The sequence below is a fragment of the Podarcis liolepis genome, assembly GCF_965112155.1.
Source record: "Podarcis liolepis genome assembly, chromosome: 10".
Lineage (NCBI taxonomy): Eukaryota > Metazoa > Chordata > Lepidosauria > Squamata > Lacertidae > Podarcis > Podarcis liolepis.
Genome location: NC_139562.1, coordinates 21,099,721 through 21,121,844, shown reverse-complemented (window position 1 = coordinate 21,121,844; position 22,124 = coordinate 21,099,721). Strand labels below are relative to the sequence as shown.

General features: G+C 44.5%; 1 protein-coding gene across 3 annotated transcripts in view; it reads left to right on the top strand.

Moving 5' to 3' along the window:
• SLC13A4 (solute carrier family 13 member 4) overlaps positions 1-22,124 on the top strand; it is a 41,535-nt gene that overhangs the window by 7,402 nt on the left and 12,009 nt on the right. For all 3 annotated transcript variants that reach the window (XR_014516297.1, XR_014516298.1, XM_083462014.1), the window contains exons 2-9: positions 5,097-5,225; positions 7,227-7,363; positions 8,698-8,879; positions 9,723-9,777; positions 11,540-11,579; positions 13,680-13,757; positions 15,711-15,901; positions 17,829-17,948. Coding sequence is in view for 1 of the 3 variants with exons in the window: in XM_083462014.1 (XP_083318140.1) it covers positions 5,097-5,225; positions 7,227-7,363; positions 8,698-8,879; positions 9,723-9,777; positions 11,540-11,579; positions 13,680-13,757; positions 15,711-15,901; positions 17,829-17,948 (932 nt within the window). In the remaining 2 variants the exon portion in view is untranslated. The remainder of the gene's footprint in view (positions 1-5,096; positions 5,226-7,226; positions 7,364-8,697; positions 8,880-9,722; positions 9,778-11,539; positions 11,580-13,679; positions 13,758-15,710; positions 15,902-17,828; positions 17,949-22,124) is intronic.

Below are 22,124 nucleotides of genomic sequence, written 5' to 3'. Positions count from 1 at the left end.
GCCTGTGGGGGTGGGATGTTTTAATCCTGCCTTTTAACAGAAGGGTTGTCTTTTATCTTTTTTTCTTTTATGCCAGTTTAAATGTACATATTTGTTAATAATAATAATAATAATAATAATAATAATAATAATAATAATAATAATAATATATTATTATTTATACCCCGCCCATCTGGCTGGGCTTCCCCAGCCACTCTGGGCGGCTTCCAAAAGAATATTAAAATACTATAATACCATCAAACATTAAAAGCTTCCCGAAACAGAGCTGCCTTCAGATGTCTTCTAAAAGCCTGGTAGTTGTTGTTCTCTTTGACATCTGGTGGGAGGGTGCCACTTATATATAGGTGCCTTCCCTATATATATATTGTAAGTCAATTTTGGCGAAAAAGCAACTGATGAATTTAATTTGTCGTTGGGGAATCTCTGATCCTCCAAAATGGTCCTAGCTAACAGTACCACCTAACTGAGCAATGTGATAGTTTGCCCAGAAGCACCCAGATTTGCCTCATTATTTGAGGGACACACAGAACTGATGCACACCCAGTGGCGTAGCGTGGGGGGTGCAGGGGGGGCCGGCCGCACCGGGCGCAACATCTGGGGGTTAGGGTTAGGGGGCGCAAATCCACGGGTTAGGGGGCGCAAATTACTTGCCTTGCCCCGGGTGCTGACAACCCACGCTACGCCACTGTGCACACCCACCTCCTAGAATCTGCACTATAACTGCAGAGAATTCATTCAGCTCCTCTGCAGTCTCCCTGCCCTATTTTAGCACACCCTTCACTCCCTTGTCATCTAGTGGTCCAGATGCCTCCCTGCTTCTGATTCATTGTTGGTCTTCATGCTTTGATTTAGTGCGGTTTGCACAGTGCAAAGGTGGCTTGTGTATATTTTTGAATAAAGCTGTTTACATTCAAAATATCTTTCCGCTTGCCTTAAGGTCAGCTTGCGCTCCTTCGGCCAGATTTTTGTGTTCCTCTTTTGTTTTCCTTTTTCGCTCTTCAAACAGCAAACCTCCATCCTATTGCTCAACTCCGTATGACAAATTGCTCTGGAGCTCCTCTCCAATTTCAGTTCTTTGCAGTAGAGTCAGAGGTTGCTGTTTGGAAAACAAGCAGAATATTCTGCGGCATGCACAGCTCTAAGCCATGTGCTTTCCTGAATCACAGCCAGTGTAAATATCCTGCCACATAACCAAGTCATCAATGCTAGCAGTGAGTTCAAAAGATCAGAGGAAGAAATGTCTGCAGCAAATAATTTATATTCCCTGCTGTGTGTTTTGGGGATAATCTTCATCAGATGTACATTGATGGCGTATCATCACCATCAGTTGTGGGCATGTAGCAGGAGTTCCCACTGAATTTCACTTAAATGGGAAACATGGATAGCTTTAAAAGAGGATTAGACAAATTCATGGAGGATAAAGAATAACGGTGGTTACTAGTCATGGTGGCTATGCCCTGTCTCCATGCTTGGAGGCAGTGGCGTAGCGTGGGGGGTGCAGGGGGGGCCGGCCACACCGGGCGCAACATCTGGGGGTTAGGGTTAGGGGGCGCAAATCCACGGGTTAGGGGGAGCAAATTACTTGCCTTGCCCCGGGTGCTGACAACCCACGCTACGCCACTGCTTGGAGGCAGAAATGCCTCTGAATACCAGTTGCTGGAAATCACAGGAGGGCAAAGGGCAACAGTTTGGCCAATGTGAGAACAGAATGCTGGACTAGATGGGCCAACACACTCTTTTCAGATACTGCTGAACTACGACTTCCATCATTTCCGACTATTGACCATACTGGCAGGGCACTGCTTGCCCATCGCTGACTTGAAGGTTCCTGTTCAGATGAAAAATCTAAGGGAAACAAAGAGACTTAAACAGCAAAATGTCTTGAGGGCAGTAGGAAAGAATCCTGTAGATCCTTGATGGTCACTAAGGACTCAGATATACAGCTGCAAATCAAACGTTGCAAAGTGCAATATAGAAATGTGACACTAGGTGGCGATGGTTAGCTATGGCAAATACAATATATTATTCAAAACGGTGGGTTGTTGTTGTTTTTTAAAAAAAGCATTGCCACAGCATGTGTTTTTTATATGTGTGTAGATTCCACCTAAGTTTTGCCCTGAAGCCCAGGGCAAATTTGGAATTTCCTGCTTGGTTGTGAAACTTCTGAGGATTATTGAGACAAAGTGGGGAAAGGATTTCAGTGACACTAGTGACATATCTTAGGGATGCTCTGCACATCCTTAACCTGGTTAGCATTCCGTAAGGATAGAGTCGGGTGCTTTGGAGTGAAATGGCAATTGTTTAAATCAGTCTTCCCCAAATTGGTGCCCTCCAAATATTTTTGGACTCCGAGTTATGGAATGATCTCCTTAGCCTTATTTTGAGTGCAGTCCTATTCATTTGTTCAATTTCCATCCTTCCTATGTTTTTATATATGCTATAAGCTCCCCAGAGTGAATGGGGAAACCCAGCCAAATGGGCAGAGTATTATTATTATTATTATTATTATTATTATTATTATTATTATTATTTCCATCAATCTGTGCTCAAGGTGGCCAACAGCTGCAAAATATAAAGCAAAAACACTAGAAAATTACCAAAAACTGGCAGAGGAAAGCATACCTAAAACCAACAAAACCATCCAATACACAGAATAAACAGCAATTTATTTATGATGTCCACAAATGATCAGCTTCAAGCTGGTGGGAAGCTGCCAGTCAGAGCAAACAATAGTGGACTAGATGGACAAATAACCTGAATCAGTAGAAGGCATTCCTGCCAGTTTATTAAACATCCATTGTGTTTGGCCCATTGACTGCATTCTCTTACACTGGGTGAAATGGGGCAACCCATGATTTTCACACGCTTTTATTTCATGCATGCATATCAGAGCTTTGGGTCACAGCAGCTGCCAATTCTGATTGCTTCTGCTTCTACAGGCGCTTGAGAAATGGCCTCTGTTCTTTAATACAGTCAGATCCCTTAATGAAGGAATAATAATGGACCCTGTGCTGGAGAGCTTAACCGTTTGAATCAGAGTTACATAATGGCTAAGTACCAAAACAAAGTTAAGGATGGAAGATTATAGTACCTTTCCGAGAGCGGCTGTGTGCATGTCTAAAGCTGCAGCCACTAGAGCAGCCTGGCCTGGTTTTTCTTTTTCTTCTTTTCTTTTTTTTAATAAATATTTATTAAAGTTTTCACAATATTACATAAAGAAAAAGAAAAAAGAAAAAATACAAAGTAAAAAACAGTTAAAAACAATTCCATCTTTTTGTCACTTATCTTTCATTTGCTTGTTTCCCGGACCTCCTCATACTTCCCTTTTTTGTATTCCAGTTCAATTTATTAATTCAGCAATTCCTTTCCCTCCTTATTTTATCCTGATCTTTAATCTTAATATATTATAACATTAAATTTTCACCTGTTAAAAATCCAATTTTTTCATATTCTTTTATACCATTACAGCTAGAAACCACTTAACTTCAATCCAACATCATTCTAACATTCATTAATTTTGCAATATTTCTGTAAATAGTCTTTAAATTTCTTCCAATCTTCTTCCACCGACTCTTCTCCCTGGTCTCGGATTCTGCCAGTCATTTCCGCCAATTCCATGTAATCCATCATTTTCATCTGCCATTCTTCCAGAGTGGGTAGTTCTTGTGTCTTCCAATACTTTGCAATAAGTATTCTTGCTGCTGTTGTAGCATACATAAAGAAAGTTCTGTCCTTCTTTAACACCCAGCCTGGCCTGGTTTTTCATCTACACAAGCGATGAAGCCAGTTTCTTCTGTCCGGACCAGGATAAAGGTGGTGGTGATGTTGGGAGAGATGGGCTCCCCTTAGCAAGTGGATTGCACACCAGAATCTCTCCTTTCTACACTTGCATCAATGTAGACTGAAGGAGCATCTCTCCCTATATAATCCTGCCAGGGCTTTCAAGTTGGTTTGGGACGTTCTTTCAACAATGCTGGCATAGAAGGAACTGTAACTCAATGGAGGGTCTTCTCAGCAATAGCAGCCAGTTATCAAATACTCTCCCCACTGCACTTAGGTTGTATATTCTTTTTGGCAACCAAATGAAGACTGTTTTCTTCCACCTGGTCTTCTGAGTGGGCAGTTCCAAGCCCAAGAGATACTTGTGTTATATACTGAATAGATGGAGATGTTCAAGTTTATTGGGTTTGACACTGCTGTAACCCACCCTGAAGTCCGAGTGATGAGGGGCAGGATTTAAACCACCTAATCAGTGATGGCCAAACTTGCCCTCCAGCTGTTTTGGGACTAGAACTCCTATCATCCCTAGCTAACAGGACCAGTGGTCAGAGATGATGGGAATTGTAGTCCCAAAACAGCTAGAGGGCCAAGTTTGGCCATCACTGACCTAAATAAATAAACAATAAACCCCCTGAGCAATTTGCCTGCAACAGATCTTCAGTCCTTCTTCCATCCACAGCACCATCAACCCTGAATAATTTGCCTGGTAAGTAACTCCCCTAAACATGCCGAGTAAGTAGATAGGAATGCCTTGTAGCAACAAATTAGAGAATGCTCTCAGTTGGTTGTGCAATGTCTATTTATTGTCCTTGCATTTGGACCTGCAGTTTCTGTTTCTTTTAAACACTGTATAATTTGAATTGGGGATTATTCTATTGATTGTTGTGTAAACCAACTTGCAACCATCTACAGTGGTGCCTTGGTAGTCGAACAGCTTGGCTCCCGAACAAATTGGCTCCCGAATGCCACAAACCTGGATGCGGGTGTTCCAGTTTGCGAAGGCTTTTCAGAAACCAAATCTCCGAAGCAGCTTCCACAGCTTCTGATTGAGTGCAAGAAGCTCCTGCAGCCAAACAGAAACGGCACCTTGGTTTTCGAACCATTTCAGGAGTCGAACGGACTCCCGAAATGGATTAAATTTGAGAACCAAGGTACCACTGATAGCAAAAAGCATTCTATAGGTATTGGAAATCAACCAATCAATAAACCATGTCTAGGTTCCACTGATAGCCTTTTCCTCCATGAAGTTGCCTAAGCCAGAGAGAATGCCATTGCTTCACTACAGCTCAATTGACTTTCTCCTCCCTTTCTTTCAGGAAGCCTCGTGTGGCTATGTGCTGATCGTGACGGCAGTGTACTGGGTTTCAGAGGCAGTGCCACTTGGGGCAGCAGCCCTTGTTCCTGCTTTCCTCTATCCACTGTTTGGAGTCATGAAATCCAGCGAGGTCAGACTTTACGTGTCCTTTTCTTATCCGTGCTACTGGGGCCTGAGTCACCTGTGCATGCCGGCCCTTCAAATAATTGCAGGGCGGACATAAGGAAGATGGAGAAGCTGTGCTCTCTGTTGGGCAGGGATAGAACCAGTGGGCAGAAATGGCAAGGAATCAGATTTTGGCTCAACATTAGGAGCAACCCCCTAATGGTCTGAGTTATCTGGCAGGGCAACAGATTGCCTCAGGAAGAAGACAGATGGCTGTCTGCTGCAGGTATTTAAACATTGGCCAGGGGGTAGGAATACTGAGGCTGTAGTCTGCATTGCAGATCTTGCACTGAGCATGGGAGCTGGGTTAATTGATCTCTTTAATGCTGTGATTCTATTATGTTGGATCATTCCGTGACTTTGTATTTGAAGGTTGGGGCCAACTGTATTACTTTCTCCCTAGTACTGGAGAGCAGCAGGCATGCACATTTCTCTTTTCAACACATAACACCTGCTTTTACGACTAAGGGATGTGCACTGCAAAATTCATGCTCCTTGACTAATCTGTATTTTTGGACAGAGCAAAGAACACTTCATTCATTATTTACATTGTTTTTATGCTTCCCATTAACAACAAGTTCTCAGAGTAGAGTTTCTTTTAAAAAATATGTGCAAATGCAACATGAAAATAGAGCACCTTAGTTAAAAAGGTTCCTCACAGACACTTTCATGTTCTTTTCTCACTCTTCTTGGCTTGTGTCTGCATCATAAACTTTCTCTCCGACCTCCACCCCAACCCCTGGTTAGCACATGCAACCATTGTTTTAATAAGCGTAATCTTGAATGGAAAGGAAAGAATCCATGTCAACCAGAAGCACAAAAGCCTTTATTATTCCACTTTATCCCTTTCATACCTCTTTGCAGCGTGGCAGATACAAAGACTAATGTTCTTACAAGCACACGGCTCTGTGCAATAGGCAGCAGGTTTCTCCAGCTTGAATGGGGAGAAAACCTTCGTCATGCTTTCCAGTTTACCATAGTGACTTGGCTCTGATTTTCCAGAACTGCCATGTGCTAATGCTACTGAGGCTGCATTCCTTCAGAGCACATTTAAAGCACATGGCTTCCCCACAGAATCTTGGGAACTGTAGTTTGACAAGGATGCTGGGAATTGGAACTCTGAGAGGGGTAAACGATAGGTCCCAGGATTCTTGCAGGGGGGTGCAATGTACTTTACATATGTGGTGTGTACGCAGCCTCAGTTTTTTGGGGGGGAAGCTGCCAACCCATTGTAAGCATGCTTATTTGGTAGCCAGTTCACATGTTGCCAGCAATGGCCTGGGAGTCCCTGAGGCGTGGGTGGCTCTGCAGATTTGCTGATTGGATTCATGGATGACTTTCCATAAGTCCTAAAGCAGTTTCCAAGAATGTAATACATTAATGAAAATGCATATTAAAAAAATATTTGCTGGCCCCGAAATGATGACAAAGTTGGCACTGGGTAGACCTTCCCATAGAGAGAATTCCATAAATCGGGAGCTACCAAAGAAAAGGCCTGTTCTCTTCAACGGCCCTTTGAGGTGACTCACAGAAAAGGGCTTCAGTTGATCATTTCAGGGTTTGGGCAGGTTTATATGGAGAAAGGCAGCATTTTAGATATTGGGGTTGGAAGCTTATTAAGACTCTAAAGGTCACTTTGGGGCCTGTTTCTTGAGGATTTCTTTAAAAATAAATAAATCAGAAATTGTTGCAGAAACGTGGAGAGACTGGAAGAATGAGAAATTGAAAGATACCCAAACCGGCAGATTTCTCCAGCTCTAGACAGAAGTCGAATTCTGCTGTGGTTTATGAATCAGACTGAACAGGGGACATAGGGGACAGGGGGGAAATAAAAATGAATGAAAGTCTAGGCAGGGGAGGGGAAAAGCTTTTTCTAGCTGTTTCTACACCTGCTCCTAGGATGTTTCTCTGCCAGCAGTCAGCTCTCCCTAGAGGTTTATCAACCCTCACCTCGTCTTTTCTGCAGGTGGCTGCTGAATACATCAAGAACACCACCTTGCTCCTCATGGGTGTAATTTGTGTGGCAGCCTCTGTTGAGAAATGGAACCTGCACAAACGGATCGCCTTGCGCATGGTGATGATGGCCGGAGCGAAACCAGGCATGTGAGTGAACCTGCTTTTTCACAGCATGGAGGGAGAGAGGAAGAGTGTCATGGGCCCTCCAGCAGCAGGTGGAGTCACTTCGCCTTCTGCTCCTTCAGGCTGCTGCTCAGCAGGTGAAGCCGACTCCTGACCCATGACAGAAAGAGGGAGAGGGAGGGAGAGGAGTTGAAAAGAAAGACACAGCGCTGTCATTAAAGTGTCAAGTGGTGCTTATTAGCCAGCGAGAGCACTGCTTCAGGAGCCCAGTGGGCTGACAGAATGCAAGGCACACACTTAATAAATAAGTCACTAGATTTCCAGATACATCACTAGGACAAGTGTGGCGTCTGCTTCAATAGGATGAAAATATCCTTCCCTCCCTCTTCCTGCCAACTTCTTCTCTCTTTGGTCCGTCATCTTATTGCTTTGTTGATTCTGGTTTAATTTCTGCTCTCAGTTCATTTAGATCAGGGTGATTGGGGCAACCCAGCCAGTTAGGGAGGGTAATGATGAAGATGATGATGTTTCTAGTCCATAGGTCATATGCAGTCCTCCAGACTCCCCTTTCTGGCCCTCAGGACTCTTTCCAGGCCACACTCCCCTTGAACTGTGTGATAATGTCCCTTGCTTCCCTGAATGGAGACGTGCATTTGTGTGATGTGTGTGTCGGACCTCCGACTTTTGCATGGCTCAAGTGTAGCCTACTGTGCAAAAGAAAGAGCCACAGCTGTTGCTGCAACCACTTTTATCTCTGGCCCCTCCCACCCTTGGGTTTGTCCCTTGAAGGACAACCCACAAGGGAGGGCAACCCTTAACTTGGACAGGGCTACCCACCCTGGCCTCTTTCCTCTTTGACACCTCTTTAAGTTGTGCAGGGCAAGTTCAATAATAATATAATAATATAATAATTTATTATTTCTACCCCGCCCATCTGGCTGGGTTTCCCCAGCCACTCTGGGCGGCTTCCAACAAAACACTATAATACAATAACCTATTAAACATTAAAAGCTTCCCTAAACAGGGCTGCCTTCAGATGTCTTCTAAAAGTTTGGTAGTTATTTTTCTCTTTGACATCTGGTGGGAGGGCGTTCCACAGGGCGGGTGCCACTACCGAGAAGGCCCTCTGCCTGGTTCCCTGTAACTTGGCTTCTCACAGTGAGGGAACTGCCAGAAGGCCCTCGGTGCTGGACCTCAGTGTCCGGGTAGAACAAAAATTCAAAAGTGCATGAATTTACTCAGAGCTTCCAGAAATCCCCACCCACCCCCATTTCCTTCTAAGCCACAAGCATCTAAACTAGGCTTTCCTTCGTGAATCTGCAGTTTTCCCCAAAGGGCTTTCCTTTCCCATTCTCTAGGCTGCTCCTTTGCTTCATGTGCTGCACGACTGTCTTGTCCATGTGGCTTTCCAACACGTCCACCACAGCCATGGTGATGCCCATTGTAGAAGCAGTGCTGCAGGAGTTAGTGAATGCCGAAGATGACCGCGAGATGAATGGTACCACTGGCAACACCATCCTGGAAGAACGGGAGACTATAGGTACATGATGGTGACACCCACTTCTGTTCATTTATTTATAAGCATTTACAATCTGCTTCACGTTCCAAAAATCTCTAAGCAGTCAGTGTGCGGCCGGTCTAAAAAACAAGCAATATATTATTATAACAGAAACAATAATGCAACCAAAGGGAGGGCCATCGCGTCTGTTTTCCATGCAAGAAGCTCAGCCCTCTGACTCTCCAGGTAGGGCTGAGGGACAACCTGGACTGAAGCTCTGGATGGCCTCTGCCAATCAATGTGGGCGATACTCAGCTAGGTGGACCAATGGTCCGACTCGGTATAAGGCAGCTTCCTGTGTTACTACGCAAAACTAATGAAATGGCAGTATAAAAACACCCACACAAAAGCAAACAGAACAGAAATTCAGAGGACTCGAGACTTGTAAAACTGGATCCAAATTGGGAAAGCCCAGGCAAAAAGTCAAGTCTTTATAAGATGTATGGAGCTGTTCCACATATGGCAGAGGGAAGGGCATTTCACAGTGCAAGGGCAACAGCAGGAAATGCTCATTTTGGGGTCACCACTCTATGATATACTGTAGGGTGTAGTGCCATGAGTATAATTTCCCTAGATGAACTAAATGAACGAACAGGTCTATATAAGGATAAGCAATCTTTGAAATAATTTAACACTCTCTTGTTCATTTGATTTGATTTGATTTGATTTTTTTAGTAACTCATAATTATATTTATCTTATTTAAATGCATTTTTAAGCAGGGAGGGAAGGGTTGAAGGCTAAGTCCAATCCTAGCGTACAAAAATTCTGAAATGCATATAGGAGAAACAGACGCCAGCACTCCACCCCTTTTTCTCCTGCTACAGGTCTCGGCGAAAAGCGTGGGCAAACGTCCCTGGAGCTCTTTTTCATCAACGAGGAGTAAGAATGAAGCCCGTCCAGCTCTAATGGACATTTGAACCCTTTCAGGTCACAATGAGATAAAATATAAAAGCAGGACCAGCAAATGGCATGATCACAAAGATTTTATTTTATTTTAAGGGTTTTTAGATGTTAAGGGAATATATAATGGGATGTATAACATGAAGCAGACACACTTAGGAATGGTTCATGGTAGTGGTGGTGGTGGCTGGAATTTTGTGTGCAGAGTGGCATTTCATTTGTTACATATATTTAGGCACCAGGTGAAAACATTCCCCTTTTCCCCACCTTTGGCTAATTAAACAATCTATGGCATTTCAGACTGGGGGGTGGGGTATCATTTTTGTATGTTACTACCTTATGTATTTTATTTTATTTTATTTATTTATTGTATTGTAAACCACCCTGTGATGCTTGGATGAAGGGTGATATAGACATTTAATCAACAGCAAAATTATTATTATTATTATTATTATTATTATTATTATTATTATTATTATTATTATTTCAAATGGAAATTAAGGCTGTGTACATACTATACTTTTAAAGCACATTCAAAGCACACACCCCAAACAATCATTCTGGGCCCTGTAATTCATCCCTCACAAAGTTACAATTCCCAGCAACCCTTACCAAACCTCAGACTTCTTTGAGGGAGGGAAATGTGCTTCCAGTGTGCTTTAAAGGTATAGTGTGGATGCAGCCAAGTAATTTGCTTTTCTTTCACATCATTTGCTTATTTTAGAGCTTTTGTAGTCTGCCCATTGCCAGAAGGTCCCAGGGTGGTGAATGCATACATACATATGAATGCCTACAGTCAGTATATACATTATGTGTTTGTGGTGGCAAACACCAATTGGATGGGCTGGTGGGATGACTTGGAGGGCTCAGTTTGTTTATAGAATGAAGCAGTTTGCAGTCAAGCTTCTCTAAGCACAGGGACAATTGTCAGTTGGACTAAAACCTCTCACAGGTGATTGCCAAAGATGGGAGGTTGGAATCCTGAGAGATGCACAGAAGCTAAGTACTAGCTCACTGGTTCCCCTTCCCATGGGCCTTATCTTGATTCCAAAAGCCCACTCTCCCATTCTCTTTAAAGATGACTTACCAATCAGCGTACGGAACACCGAAAGCCCAGGAGATGAAGGAAGAAATGAAACCGGTCCTCCTTTCTCCCTTTCTCTTGCCCAGGCAAGCTCCTCACTCACCATACTGGTTCTGTGCAGCAGGCTAAGAACCAGAGCTAGGCAAACAGAAGCAAAGCTATGGCATCTCTCGTATTTCAACCTGTGACTTTCCTGTAAAATAAAGAGGTGGTGCCATGGACATATCTCTAACCTACCAATCTAGGGAAGTTCATATAAAGCTATGGTCTTCTTCAAAGAACCCTGGGAACTATGGTATAAGGGTTTATTATGATGTTAGTCTCAGTGGTGGGGAAACTGGTGCAGGGCAACTCCTTCCTGCCATGTCCAGCAACATTGGAAGCCCCACTCCACATGAAGCAACTGGTTTCCCATTCCAGCATTGTACCTTCTCAGAACTGGACACCACTTGGGTGAACCACAGTGGTGATCTGGCTTGAACCAAGTTTCTACTCTGCCAGGAAACTCCTTTGGGCCAATTATTGTCAGCCTAGCCTTCTTTACTGGGTAGTTGTAAGCATAGAATTGGATGACCCCATCTAGAATGCCATATTTCATTTGCATGGTATGCAATTGTACAGCGGCAAATCAACATTAATTATCCTCTTTTTTTGCAGTGCTACAACTGCTGACCTCAGCTCTCTGATGCATTCGAAGGTATATTTTTGTAGGCTGAATCCACTCTGTAAAATAACAAGTTGATTCTACAGAAAGCAACACAGGATTGCATGGTTTTCTTCCCTTTAATGTGTCTGGAGGAGCACAACATGCTATGCTTAGAGGAATGCCGCACTTCTGTTCTGCTTACAGAGGTCTGATGTGGCTGCATGCACAGCACAGGCCTGTAGTGTGAATCAGGGGGAGACCAGAGGTCAATGGTAGAACCCACTTGCTTGGCATTCAAAAGCTCCCAGGTGCAGTCGCCATCATCTCCAGGCAGGGCTGCGAAAGACCCCTGCCCAAAGCCCTGAAAAGTCACTGCCAATCAGTATGGAGAGAAAAATACCAAGCAAGAGGGATGGTGAAGAAGATATTTGTTTGCCTTTTAGGGAGAAATGACTTGATTTGAGAACAAAACTGACATACCTGGCCTCCCGTAAGGATCAGTGACCTGACTTGGTCTAATGCAATTTCTTAGGTGCCTTGATATCTTCCCCAGGTTGTGCTAGTTTTACTTTAGGTCGGGGGGCATCAACTGATTAATGGGGTGTTACTACCATTGTGGAGATAGAATGTGTTGGTGGTTTCCAATTCCCATGTTCACATACAAAACTTGATCTTAGTGCTTAATGACTTAACAGACGAATATACGAATTACCCTCATTTATCATGTTTGAGGTTATCTAAATACTCTCATTAGCAAGCCTTCAGGTACCATAAAGCTTGAGAGAGAAAGCCAGTTATACAATGTTTTTATTGGGCCGGCTAACATTGCATTCACTTGGGAGTAACACCTTTCATATGCCCCCGTCCTTTGGGTCAAGCAGTGTGCATTAATGTGTGGGTAGATTGATTTACCAGTGGTCAGGGAACAGAATCTGATTCCTCCTGAAGCCTCTGATCCTAATGTACAGGGAATGTGTTAACAATCCTTTTAATCCACTAACCAAACCATCCACAAATGGAAGCATTTTTTTCTCATAGGCAGTGATTGCTCTTTGGAGATGGGGGCGGGCAGGGGAACCTCTCTTGCTGTGAGTCACCAGGTGTTTAAGGTTTCAGATGATCAAGTGACTACCTGATCATTACAATACTTAACGTTGGGTATTAGGTGACTACATAAGCAGTGGTTCTGTGAGGGGGCTGGCAAAAGCCGATTTTCGAAAGAATTGTACTAGCAAACACTTGAAGGTGGCTTAATCCTGTCCCCATTAGCACTCCATTTCTAGATCCCTTGGTGCTTAAAAGTAGAGATGCCTGCTTAGGTTATAATTTAAACCCACATGTAGAATTTTAATACAAAATGCAAACGTATCTCCTGAAGCATGGGAAAGGAAGTAATTTTTGAAGAGCAGTCAGTTTCTTTGTACCTTTTCTATTTTGGGCAAAAGTGGAGAAAGGATGTTCTGATGTTGGCTGCCTCATGCCCTGTCCACACCTGAGAAAAAAAATGCCCCCTTCAGAAGCATGGGATGTCTTGCCAACCCATGCATTCCATAAAATTATTGCGCTCACACAATCCCTCCTCTTCTCATGCACTTTGATTCACCCACTGACTTCCTGGTCAATGTGGCTGCATGGTGTGCATTAAGAATAACATTTTATTTGGCCCTAATTGTTTGGTAAGTGTTGTCTTGACTTGAAAAGACCTACTCTACATCAAAACTTATTTTTTTACTGGATAAGGCAGCAACTTTGATAATGTTTCTGTAATTGCACCAGTGGCAAAGCTGCATGCTCTGGCACCGGGGGCAGAGAGCAGGCTGGTGTGTGGCTGGTGTGTGTCCTAGGGGGTGTGGCGTGCTTCCCGGGGGTGTGGCACCTGGCACAGTGGGGGGGGCTGTGTGGCACGTGTCCAGGGGGTGGCCGTGATGGTACCCCCCCTCCCTGGTGGTGCAGGGGGCAGTGCGCTCCCCCACCCCCCCCACCCCGTTCCTCCGTTCCTCTGTTCCTCCGCCAGTGAATTGCACAGAATATTTCCGATAACATGAAATATCCACACAGGAATTTCAAACTGGCTTCCATCCAACTGGTGTCCTGGAATGACACTGAAAGAGTTGTTTTCTAATGAAGGGGGATTTCTCTTCCTATATATAGAACATGAACGGCGTACACATGATTGCCAACACAATTGGAACTGTGAGCTCCAAAACCAACGGGCAGCATCTCCCTCAGGTAAGAACATTCTCCACTATTGAGAGAGACAATGAATAACCCCAGGTTCATTTATCACCATTGCTTGGAAAAAGCAGAACATTTGATGACAGGGACTGTTTGTGTTTGTGGCCTACTTGCTCTGTTTCTGCCACTGCAGCTATGCAGTTCGAAAGCTGTCCCCAGGGGTCCAGGATAAGAACATTCAGCTTAGCATGGGAGCTGTCCAGCGCAGAGCCCCAGGGAGCACAGAAAGACAGATGTTGTTTCAGCGATGCTTCGGCTGCGCCTGGGCAGCTTAATTGTATTGTGGCCCTACCTTACCTGACCTATCTTCAGCATAGCTGTCAGCTTTTCCCTTTTCTTGCGAAGAATCCTATTCCAAATAAGGGAATTTCCCTTAAAAAAAGGAAAACGTTGACAGCTATGATCTTCAGAGTCCTGACCCAGAACATGTGCCTTTAGAGCCCTGCTTCCTCCTCATGCATAAGACTCGGGAATGTTTGAGATGCTGCCAGAGAAGCACTGTGCTTCCAGCTCTGTTCTCCAGCTCTTTTCCTTCCCTTGGACCTCTGGAGCTCGGGGTGATCCTGCCGGGTACGAAGCAGGGTGATGAAACCAGTGAGGCTTCCTCCAACCCTATTATTATTTTTTAAAGTGGTTAGTCACTTTATCTTGCCCAAGGCAACCCAAAGTGACTTCTAAACAAGCAAACAGACAACAACCCCCCACATAAATACATTAAAACCAAAGGGGAATGGAAATACATCAAAAACATCACACCCAGCATCTGACAGTATCCTCAAGCAGGACACCGCCCTGGGTGATGATATTGGAAGGGCTCTTGGTGGCTGCTGACTCCCTTTGACCCTGGCAAGCACTAAGCCCCTTGTCCAAAGTTTCATTCATTTCTGGTCTGATCCCACCAGGAAAGTGGTGAGATATGCCACTACTTTTCATATGCATAATACTCCTCCTATTTTTTGATATTAAACAGTCTATCATGAGGTGATATTTCCCTCAGTGTGTAGGGCTGGATCCTGACTTGACAAAGTGCCCTGTTACAGGGTTCTTCTGTGTTGATAACCCCACCCTTCTTTGACTTACACCATGGCTGCAACACTGTTCCTAATTAGTCATCAACACCAGATGATTTGTCTGTCATATACTATGGTGTCACTCTTCAGCGTTGTGGAGAACTAAAATGGCAGCTGAAAGACTCGGTCACCCAGTGTTGATCAGAATAAAATATTTTAAAGGAGACCCATTTCAATGCCAGCCCCTGCTGAAGTGTTGAGGCTCATGTGGCACTAGGCTTGGCTTGCATCCCATTTGAGAGATGAATGTTAGATTGAGAGAATGAGAGAGCAATTTGCCCAAGACCATTCCAGACATGATTAATTTGAGGCGGAAAGTCTGCCAACTATTGCCCTGGACTTCTCACGTGATTTGAGGATTATGAGCTCCCAACAAAACCCGTCTGAACTGAATCTTTCCCGCAAGGCTGCATGTGGATCAGCAGCCCGATTACTGTTGAGCCTTTATTTCTGTCACTGACGAAGCAGTTTTCAGGGAACTGGAGAAGACACCTGTTCTGAATCTTTCTAGTTCTTAGAGAAAATAAGCTGTCTGCAGAACACAGGCATCCTGGTACACAGAAAGCATATTTATCAACCCATCAGTGAAGCTCAGAGAGCCCTTTCTGCTCTTAACTTAGCTTCAGTAGAAACTTCCAGTTAAACCCTTTCACCAATACTCATAGCCATTCCCATTTCAGTGTGAATTAAACCATTTATGCTTAACAATATCTGCCCTGTGATTTTCTGCAATGCTGGTTGGTGTGGACCGCCCTGCATTTTGCTTTCAATTTAAAAATGTACACCCTGCTCTTCACGGTGTAGGTCTCAAAACAGCTTACAACACCCAAGAGTCACAACATACAGACATGTGTTAAATGATGTGGTTTCTTTACAGGCTCAGATCCTTGTTCTGCCACCTCAGCCTCAAAGTTTAGACCTAAGCAGTAAGCCTCGGTACCCAACCAAGCACGATCAGATGGTCTGCAAGTGCCTCTCGTTGAGCATCTCCTACGCGGCAACCATTGGGGGACTCACAACCATCATAGGCACCTCCACAAACCTCATCTTCCTGGAGTATTTCAACAAGTGAGTAATGCATGCACAGTGCACATTTAGCAAGACCAGTGTAAGGACCTGGTAACCTGGTGTGGTTACAAGCCATGTGAAGTGAATGGCAGGAGTTGGTAATGCAGGTGAGCGATGCACAAGCAAGCTGTCAGCTATCTTCTGAGGCTCTTTTTATTAGCACAATATGCAAAGTCAGTCAGATACATTTTGGACTGTGACCTTTACACATCTTCCAATCCCAAGATCGTGGGGTGGTACAAAGTTATTTTGACACCTGTTTCCACCTCGCCATTCCCCCCTTGAACAATGAATGTATAGCAAAGGAGACAAAGGTCACAGACAGGGCATGGCAGACCACTAAAAGAGCAAAGGTTAAATAGAGGGCATGGTGTTCAGACAGCTATGGCTTGTCTGCGGGTGGAAGTGTGCTCCACACCTGGCGGTCATTCCTTCACCATGGAGCTGGTTCCTATTGTGTCTGACCCTTATAACAGCCCTGAAAGGAAGCAAAGGCAGTCCCCGTATAACAGATGGTGAGCAAAGACTGAGAAATAGTGACCTGCTTCAGGCTCCTCAAGAGAGAGTTCTCGCTGAACCAGCGAGACTTTGGTATCTGAAGAAGTGTGCATGCACACGAAAGCTCAAACCAAGAACTAACTTAGTTGGTCTTTAAGGTGCTACTGGAAGGATTTTTTTTATTTTGACTATGGCAGACCAACACGGCTACCTATCTGTAGCGAGACTTTGTCACTTTGAACCAGCAGACTTTGTCACTGCTTTTTTAACCGTACCCTAGACGGAACAGGCTTCTTTTTTCATTTCTATTTATGCTCTTCTCTAATTCTTTATCACTACAGGCTCTGGAATTGAAGGGGAGGTGGCGGCAGGGAGGGGGGAATCTTTTTGTTTCTGGGACGGCTCCATCTGTTCTAGTGATTTGTTCCCCCTGCAAAGTAATAATCTTTCAAGTGCAACATCATTATGCTTTTTAATGTAGCAAATTATGTTAACAATAGATGGGAAATTAATGAAGCCAAAGGCATGCCTAAACTACTTCAAAAGAAAAACGATCTGATTTTATGAATATTTTCATGCAAATTTACTGTTTAACGATTAGCAAGGGGGGGCGGAGAGGAGGAGGGAATAAAATGCCTGAGAGGGGAAAACAGAATTTAAGGACGGTGCTCTGAATTCCCCCCGCCCCCTCAAGATCTCTTATATAGAGTTCTCCACAATGGAACCTATTGTGTTTGCTCAGCCAACCAAAGAGCCCAAACTTGCTATCTCTCAGGTTACCCTGAAGGCCATTTCACAGATTACACATCCAAGGCTGAAACTCGGTGTTGTGGCCCATGCTTGGCATGCAAAAGGAGCCAGGTTCAATCCAGGTAGGACTGGGAAAGATTTATGGAGAGTCGGAGTCACCAATACGGAGCGAAATTAACTAATGCTCTGACTTGTCTATTATGGAACTTACGTCAAGGGAGTTCTGCATAGCAACTTCCTTATCCTTCTGATGCTGGCAGATGAAGACTTTTCATGGAATAATAAAATTGTAGAGTGGGAAGGGACCCTGAGGATCGCCTAGTCCAACCCCCTGCAATGCAGCTGTCCCATATGGGGATCAAACCTGCAACCTTGGTGCTATTAGCACCATGCTCTAACCAACTGAGCTATACTAATCTTTTGGGGGGCTGTTCGTTTGTTTACTTGGTATTTTAAAGGCAGTATACAAGGTGAACTTGAAAAGGGAAAAGCATCGTATAGGTCCCTGATGCTGCCTGAAAAAGCATACTACAAAGTGGCTAAAATAAAAAAATTCCTTCCAGTAGCACCTTAAAGACCAACTAAGTTAGTTCTTGGTATGAGCTTTCGTGTGCATGCACACTTCTTCAGATACACTATCTGTAACTGTACCAAGTGGCTGTTTTTGATTTCCTTACAGCCATTATCCCAATGCTGAAGTGGTGAATTTTGGAACCTGGTTCTTACTCAGCTTACCCATCTCCCTCATCATGCTGGTGCTGACCTGGTTTTGGATGCATTGGCTTTTCCTTGGATGCAAGTAAGTGGGGTCTGCAAGATCTTCGCAAAAGCTCAGCACAGCTCAGCAGTAGAGCATATGTTTTGCATGCAGAAGCTCACAGAAACGTCCACCATTTTGCATCATTGGATGTCCAATACTTTTGTCATGGGAAGACATCTAATGGAGCTGAATTTTGGGAGATTCATGCATACTTAAACCATGGAACTCACTCCCACAGGAGGCAGTAATAGCCACTGTCGTAGTCCTGTGCTGCCAGCCACAGCAGAGCTCAGTGGAGGGAGAAACCAGCCAATCAGCTGTGTCTCAGGGGGGAACTTGCCTGAAGGCAGAGTCCGTATACAAGGTCCAGTCCAGTCCTAAGGTCAGGAGTATCTCAGTTCATGTAGTCCAGTGGTTCTCAACCTGTGGGTCTCCAGATGTTGTTGGACTACAACTCCCATCATCCCTGAGCTCCGGCCTTGCTAGCTAGGGGTGATGGGAGTTGTAGTTCAACAACATCTGGGGACCAACAAGTTGAGAAAGGCCAATGTAGTCAGACAGTCCAGAGGTCAAGAAAGCTGAGGGTCCAAGGTCATGAGAAGCAAGATGCAGCAAGGTTTGGCCAGTAATGACAAATGTTGTTTCCAGCAACCGAATGAGGCTCGAAACCCTGCTTAAGAAAGCTGGAGCCAGTTGGTTCTCATTAGGAGCAAGAAGGCTGATCAGTAGCGGGTGGAGTCACTTTGCCTCCTGCTACTGCAGGCTACTGCTCAGCAGATGAAGGTGACTCCTGGCCCATGACAACCACTAACTTAGCTTGCTTTAAAAGAGGATTAGACAAATTCATGGAGGAGAGGGCTATTGATGGCTACTAGCCATGATGGAGGCTAAGCTCTGGTCCCACTGTCAGAGGCAGTATGCCTCTAAATACCAGTTGCTAGAAATCACAGGAGGGAAGCATGCTGTTGTTCCCAGGTCCTGTTTGTTGGCTTTTCACGGGCACCATGTGCTTGCAGAAGTGCAGTTTTGTTCTGGTTGACTGTTGAGATGCTCATGTATCCTTGCTCCTCAGATGAAAGATTGGAAGGTATCTAAGGTAGGACCTTGTCTGCGTTGGCACCCACTCTTTGGAATTCTTTGCCAAAGGATATCTGCCTAGCAACTTCCATGTCCTCATGTTGCTGGCAGGTGAAGATTTCCCTTAGAACAATAGAACTGTAGAGTTGGAAGGGACCATGAGGCTCCTCTACTCCAACCCCTGCAATTCAGGAATCTTTTGCCCAATGTGGGGCTCATGACCCTGAGTTTATTAATCAATTATATTTGGAGGTTTTATTTTTTAAAAAAACCAGAGCCTTCTGTTCTTCAAGTCACATTGAGAACTATGCTAAATAAAGAAATAGTTTTCATGCTAGTACATGAATAGCTGGAAGATGTTAAAAACCTCTGGTTGCCCCTGGCTTTTTCTGGCATTAAATATGGATCTGTTCCATGTGCTTTACCATTCAGTCCCATAAGTTGTCTGTTCCCTAGCAAAAAAGGGGGGAGGCTATAGTAAATCAAAAATAATTTATAATCCCACGACAAGTCCTAACATGATCCACAGTTCTTTCACAAAGAGCATTTGCATTCCACATTACAGTTCCAAATATTCTCTCTAACAAGGGTTGGTTTTTAAAAAAATCCGTAAGGGAATTAAAGCGTTAGCAACCTATTATGAAACATTAGTGGATTCTGAGGCTCATTAATCTCTGACTCCTGCTTACTGCAGTTCATTCAGGAATATATTCCCCTGGAAACCTGATGCTGCAATAGTTCAAGAGGAGGGAATATGTGAAGACACCAAAGACTATTCTTTCTGACCTAGACAGTGGGTCAAAAGTGTAGGACAAAGCAAGGGAGAAGATGGGGGCAAGAAGGTCCTCTGGAACAGGGTTTGTTTGAGCAGAAGCTTGATTCTTATCGGGACAGTGTCAGGGTTTGGTGAGATGCCCCTGTGCCACCCTGGCATTGCCAGCATCAACCCAGTGTGGCATGGGCACTGTCATTTATGAGTGACATCATGGGGAAGAAATTCAATTCAGTTCACATTTGAATGTGAATCGACCTAATTCATAGTCATCCTTAAAAATTTGCCCTTCTCTGAATATTGCAATGCAGTTCTCCGGTCAGGTAAACATATACAAAAATGCATATGCTGGGCATAAAAAATTGTGCATGCATACAAACGTGCATTATATTAAGGAAAATTGCTTGCAAAAAATGTTTCTAGAAGAAATGCGTATAACTTTTCATGAGAACTTAAAAAGAATTTGCAAACTCATGTGGAAAACTAAATTTAAGGCTAGGAAAATGAGAAACTGAGTGAAACCAGAATTGACAGATTCGCTCCTTCCTACCTCAGATTGACTTAGATAACAACCAGAGGCTTTGGAATTGTCACAAGTATGTAGAGGGCAGAGCCAGAGGTGAGGCCAGACCCCTTTAAAGAGGAAAGGGAAACTGAAGGGCAGGAGGCAAGAGAGAGTGAATGCAGTACAAGAAGAAGTCAGGCTAGGCAGGTTAGGAGAAAGAAGGCTGGGACGCCCTGCTTGATTCACCTGCCACCCAGAGATCAGGCAAAGAAACCTGGACCTTGCATGGCAATACCCAGAATTGAAGATGATGAGCCCTAGTTGAGTAGGTCACTTACCCTGCTGAGAACCACATAATTAAACTACAACTATCGCACCATAGGGATGTGGGTGGCGCCATGGGTTAAAACACAGAGCCTAGGACTTGCCAATCAGAAGGTCAGTGGTTCGAATCCCCACAACGGGGTGAGCTCCCGTTGCTTGGTCAATGCTCCTGCCAACCTAGTAGTTCGAAAGCACAAAGTGCAAGTAGATAAATAGGTACCGCTCCGGCGGGAAAGTAAACAGTGCTTCCGTGTGCTGCTCTGGTTCACCAGAAGCGGCTTAGTCATGCTGGCCACATGACCCGGAAGCTGTACGCCGGCTCCCTCGGCCAGTAAAGCGAGATGAGCGCTGCAACCCCACAGTTGTCACCATTAGGGTCAGGGGTCCCTTTACCTTACATATTGCACCTATAAGTGATATGTAATGGCCACCAACTTGGGTGATTTAAAAAAAGGATTAGACAAATTCATGGAGGATAAGGCTATTGGAGTCTACTAGACATGATAGCTAGGTTCTGCTTCCATTGTTGGACGCAGTAGGCCTCTGGGTACCATTTCCTGGGAATCGCAGGTGAAGAGAGTGCTGTTGTGCTCGCTTCCTGCTTGCAGTATCTGGTGGATCACTGTGAGAACAGGATGCTGAACTAGATTGGCCCTTAGTCTGATCCAGCAGCTTCTTTTTATGTTCCGTGTCCTTGTCCCCAGGTACTTTGTGTAACTGGATTTCAGCACTTGGTTCCACAAAATTAGCCAACTTTGTGGGAGGCTGCATCAAGGGCAACTTTTCCTTGGTTCCAGCTGCTCTTTGCAGCATGGAGGAGCAGGGGTTGTGGTGGAATCCTGCTTGGAGAAGTACAAAGAGGTACAAAAAGAAAGACGCACCAGAGGAGGAAGCTACCCTGTAAATAGGGTCACTCCTGTGAAGCTTCAAAACTAGCCAAGACTTGATTCCCTGGTGCTGTTGATTCAGAGAAATGAATATATATTTTCTGGCTGTGATGACAGACTCACTGACTGAGGGTGAGTGAGTCAGAGGCTAGGAGATAGAATGTCTTGGCTCTCCCAAAGGATGCCTTGTTTCCCAATAAGTTGTGCGCTCAGAAAGAAGGACACATGAAGCTGTGTCATCCCACTTTGTTGCTCAGTGGTAGCCAACATGGTTTCCTCCTGATAGCTGGACTGCAACTCCCATCATCTCTGACCATTGACTATGCTGGCTGAGACTAATGGCAGTTGGAGTCTGACAGTTTCCGTGTTGGCTATCCCTGCTCTAGCCCTTTGTTGTTTGCTCTGACCAGCAAGGTCTTGAAGGTCTCCAGTAGAAGTCCTTCTCATTGTCTGCTCCATGACCATTTAAGTGGAAATCAAACTTGGGGGTTTCTTCATGCAAAACATGTGTCCTGCTACTGAGCTGCCCCTTTCCTGAGGAGGCTAAAGAGCAAGAACAGGTTTATCGTGAATGGAGAAGCATTGTTGATTCCGTGAGTCACCTGACCGATTGCTGAGTCAGTGGAGTTTGGAGAATAACAGCGGCATTA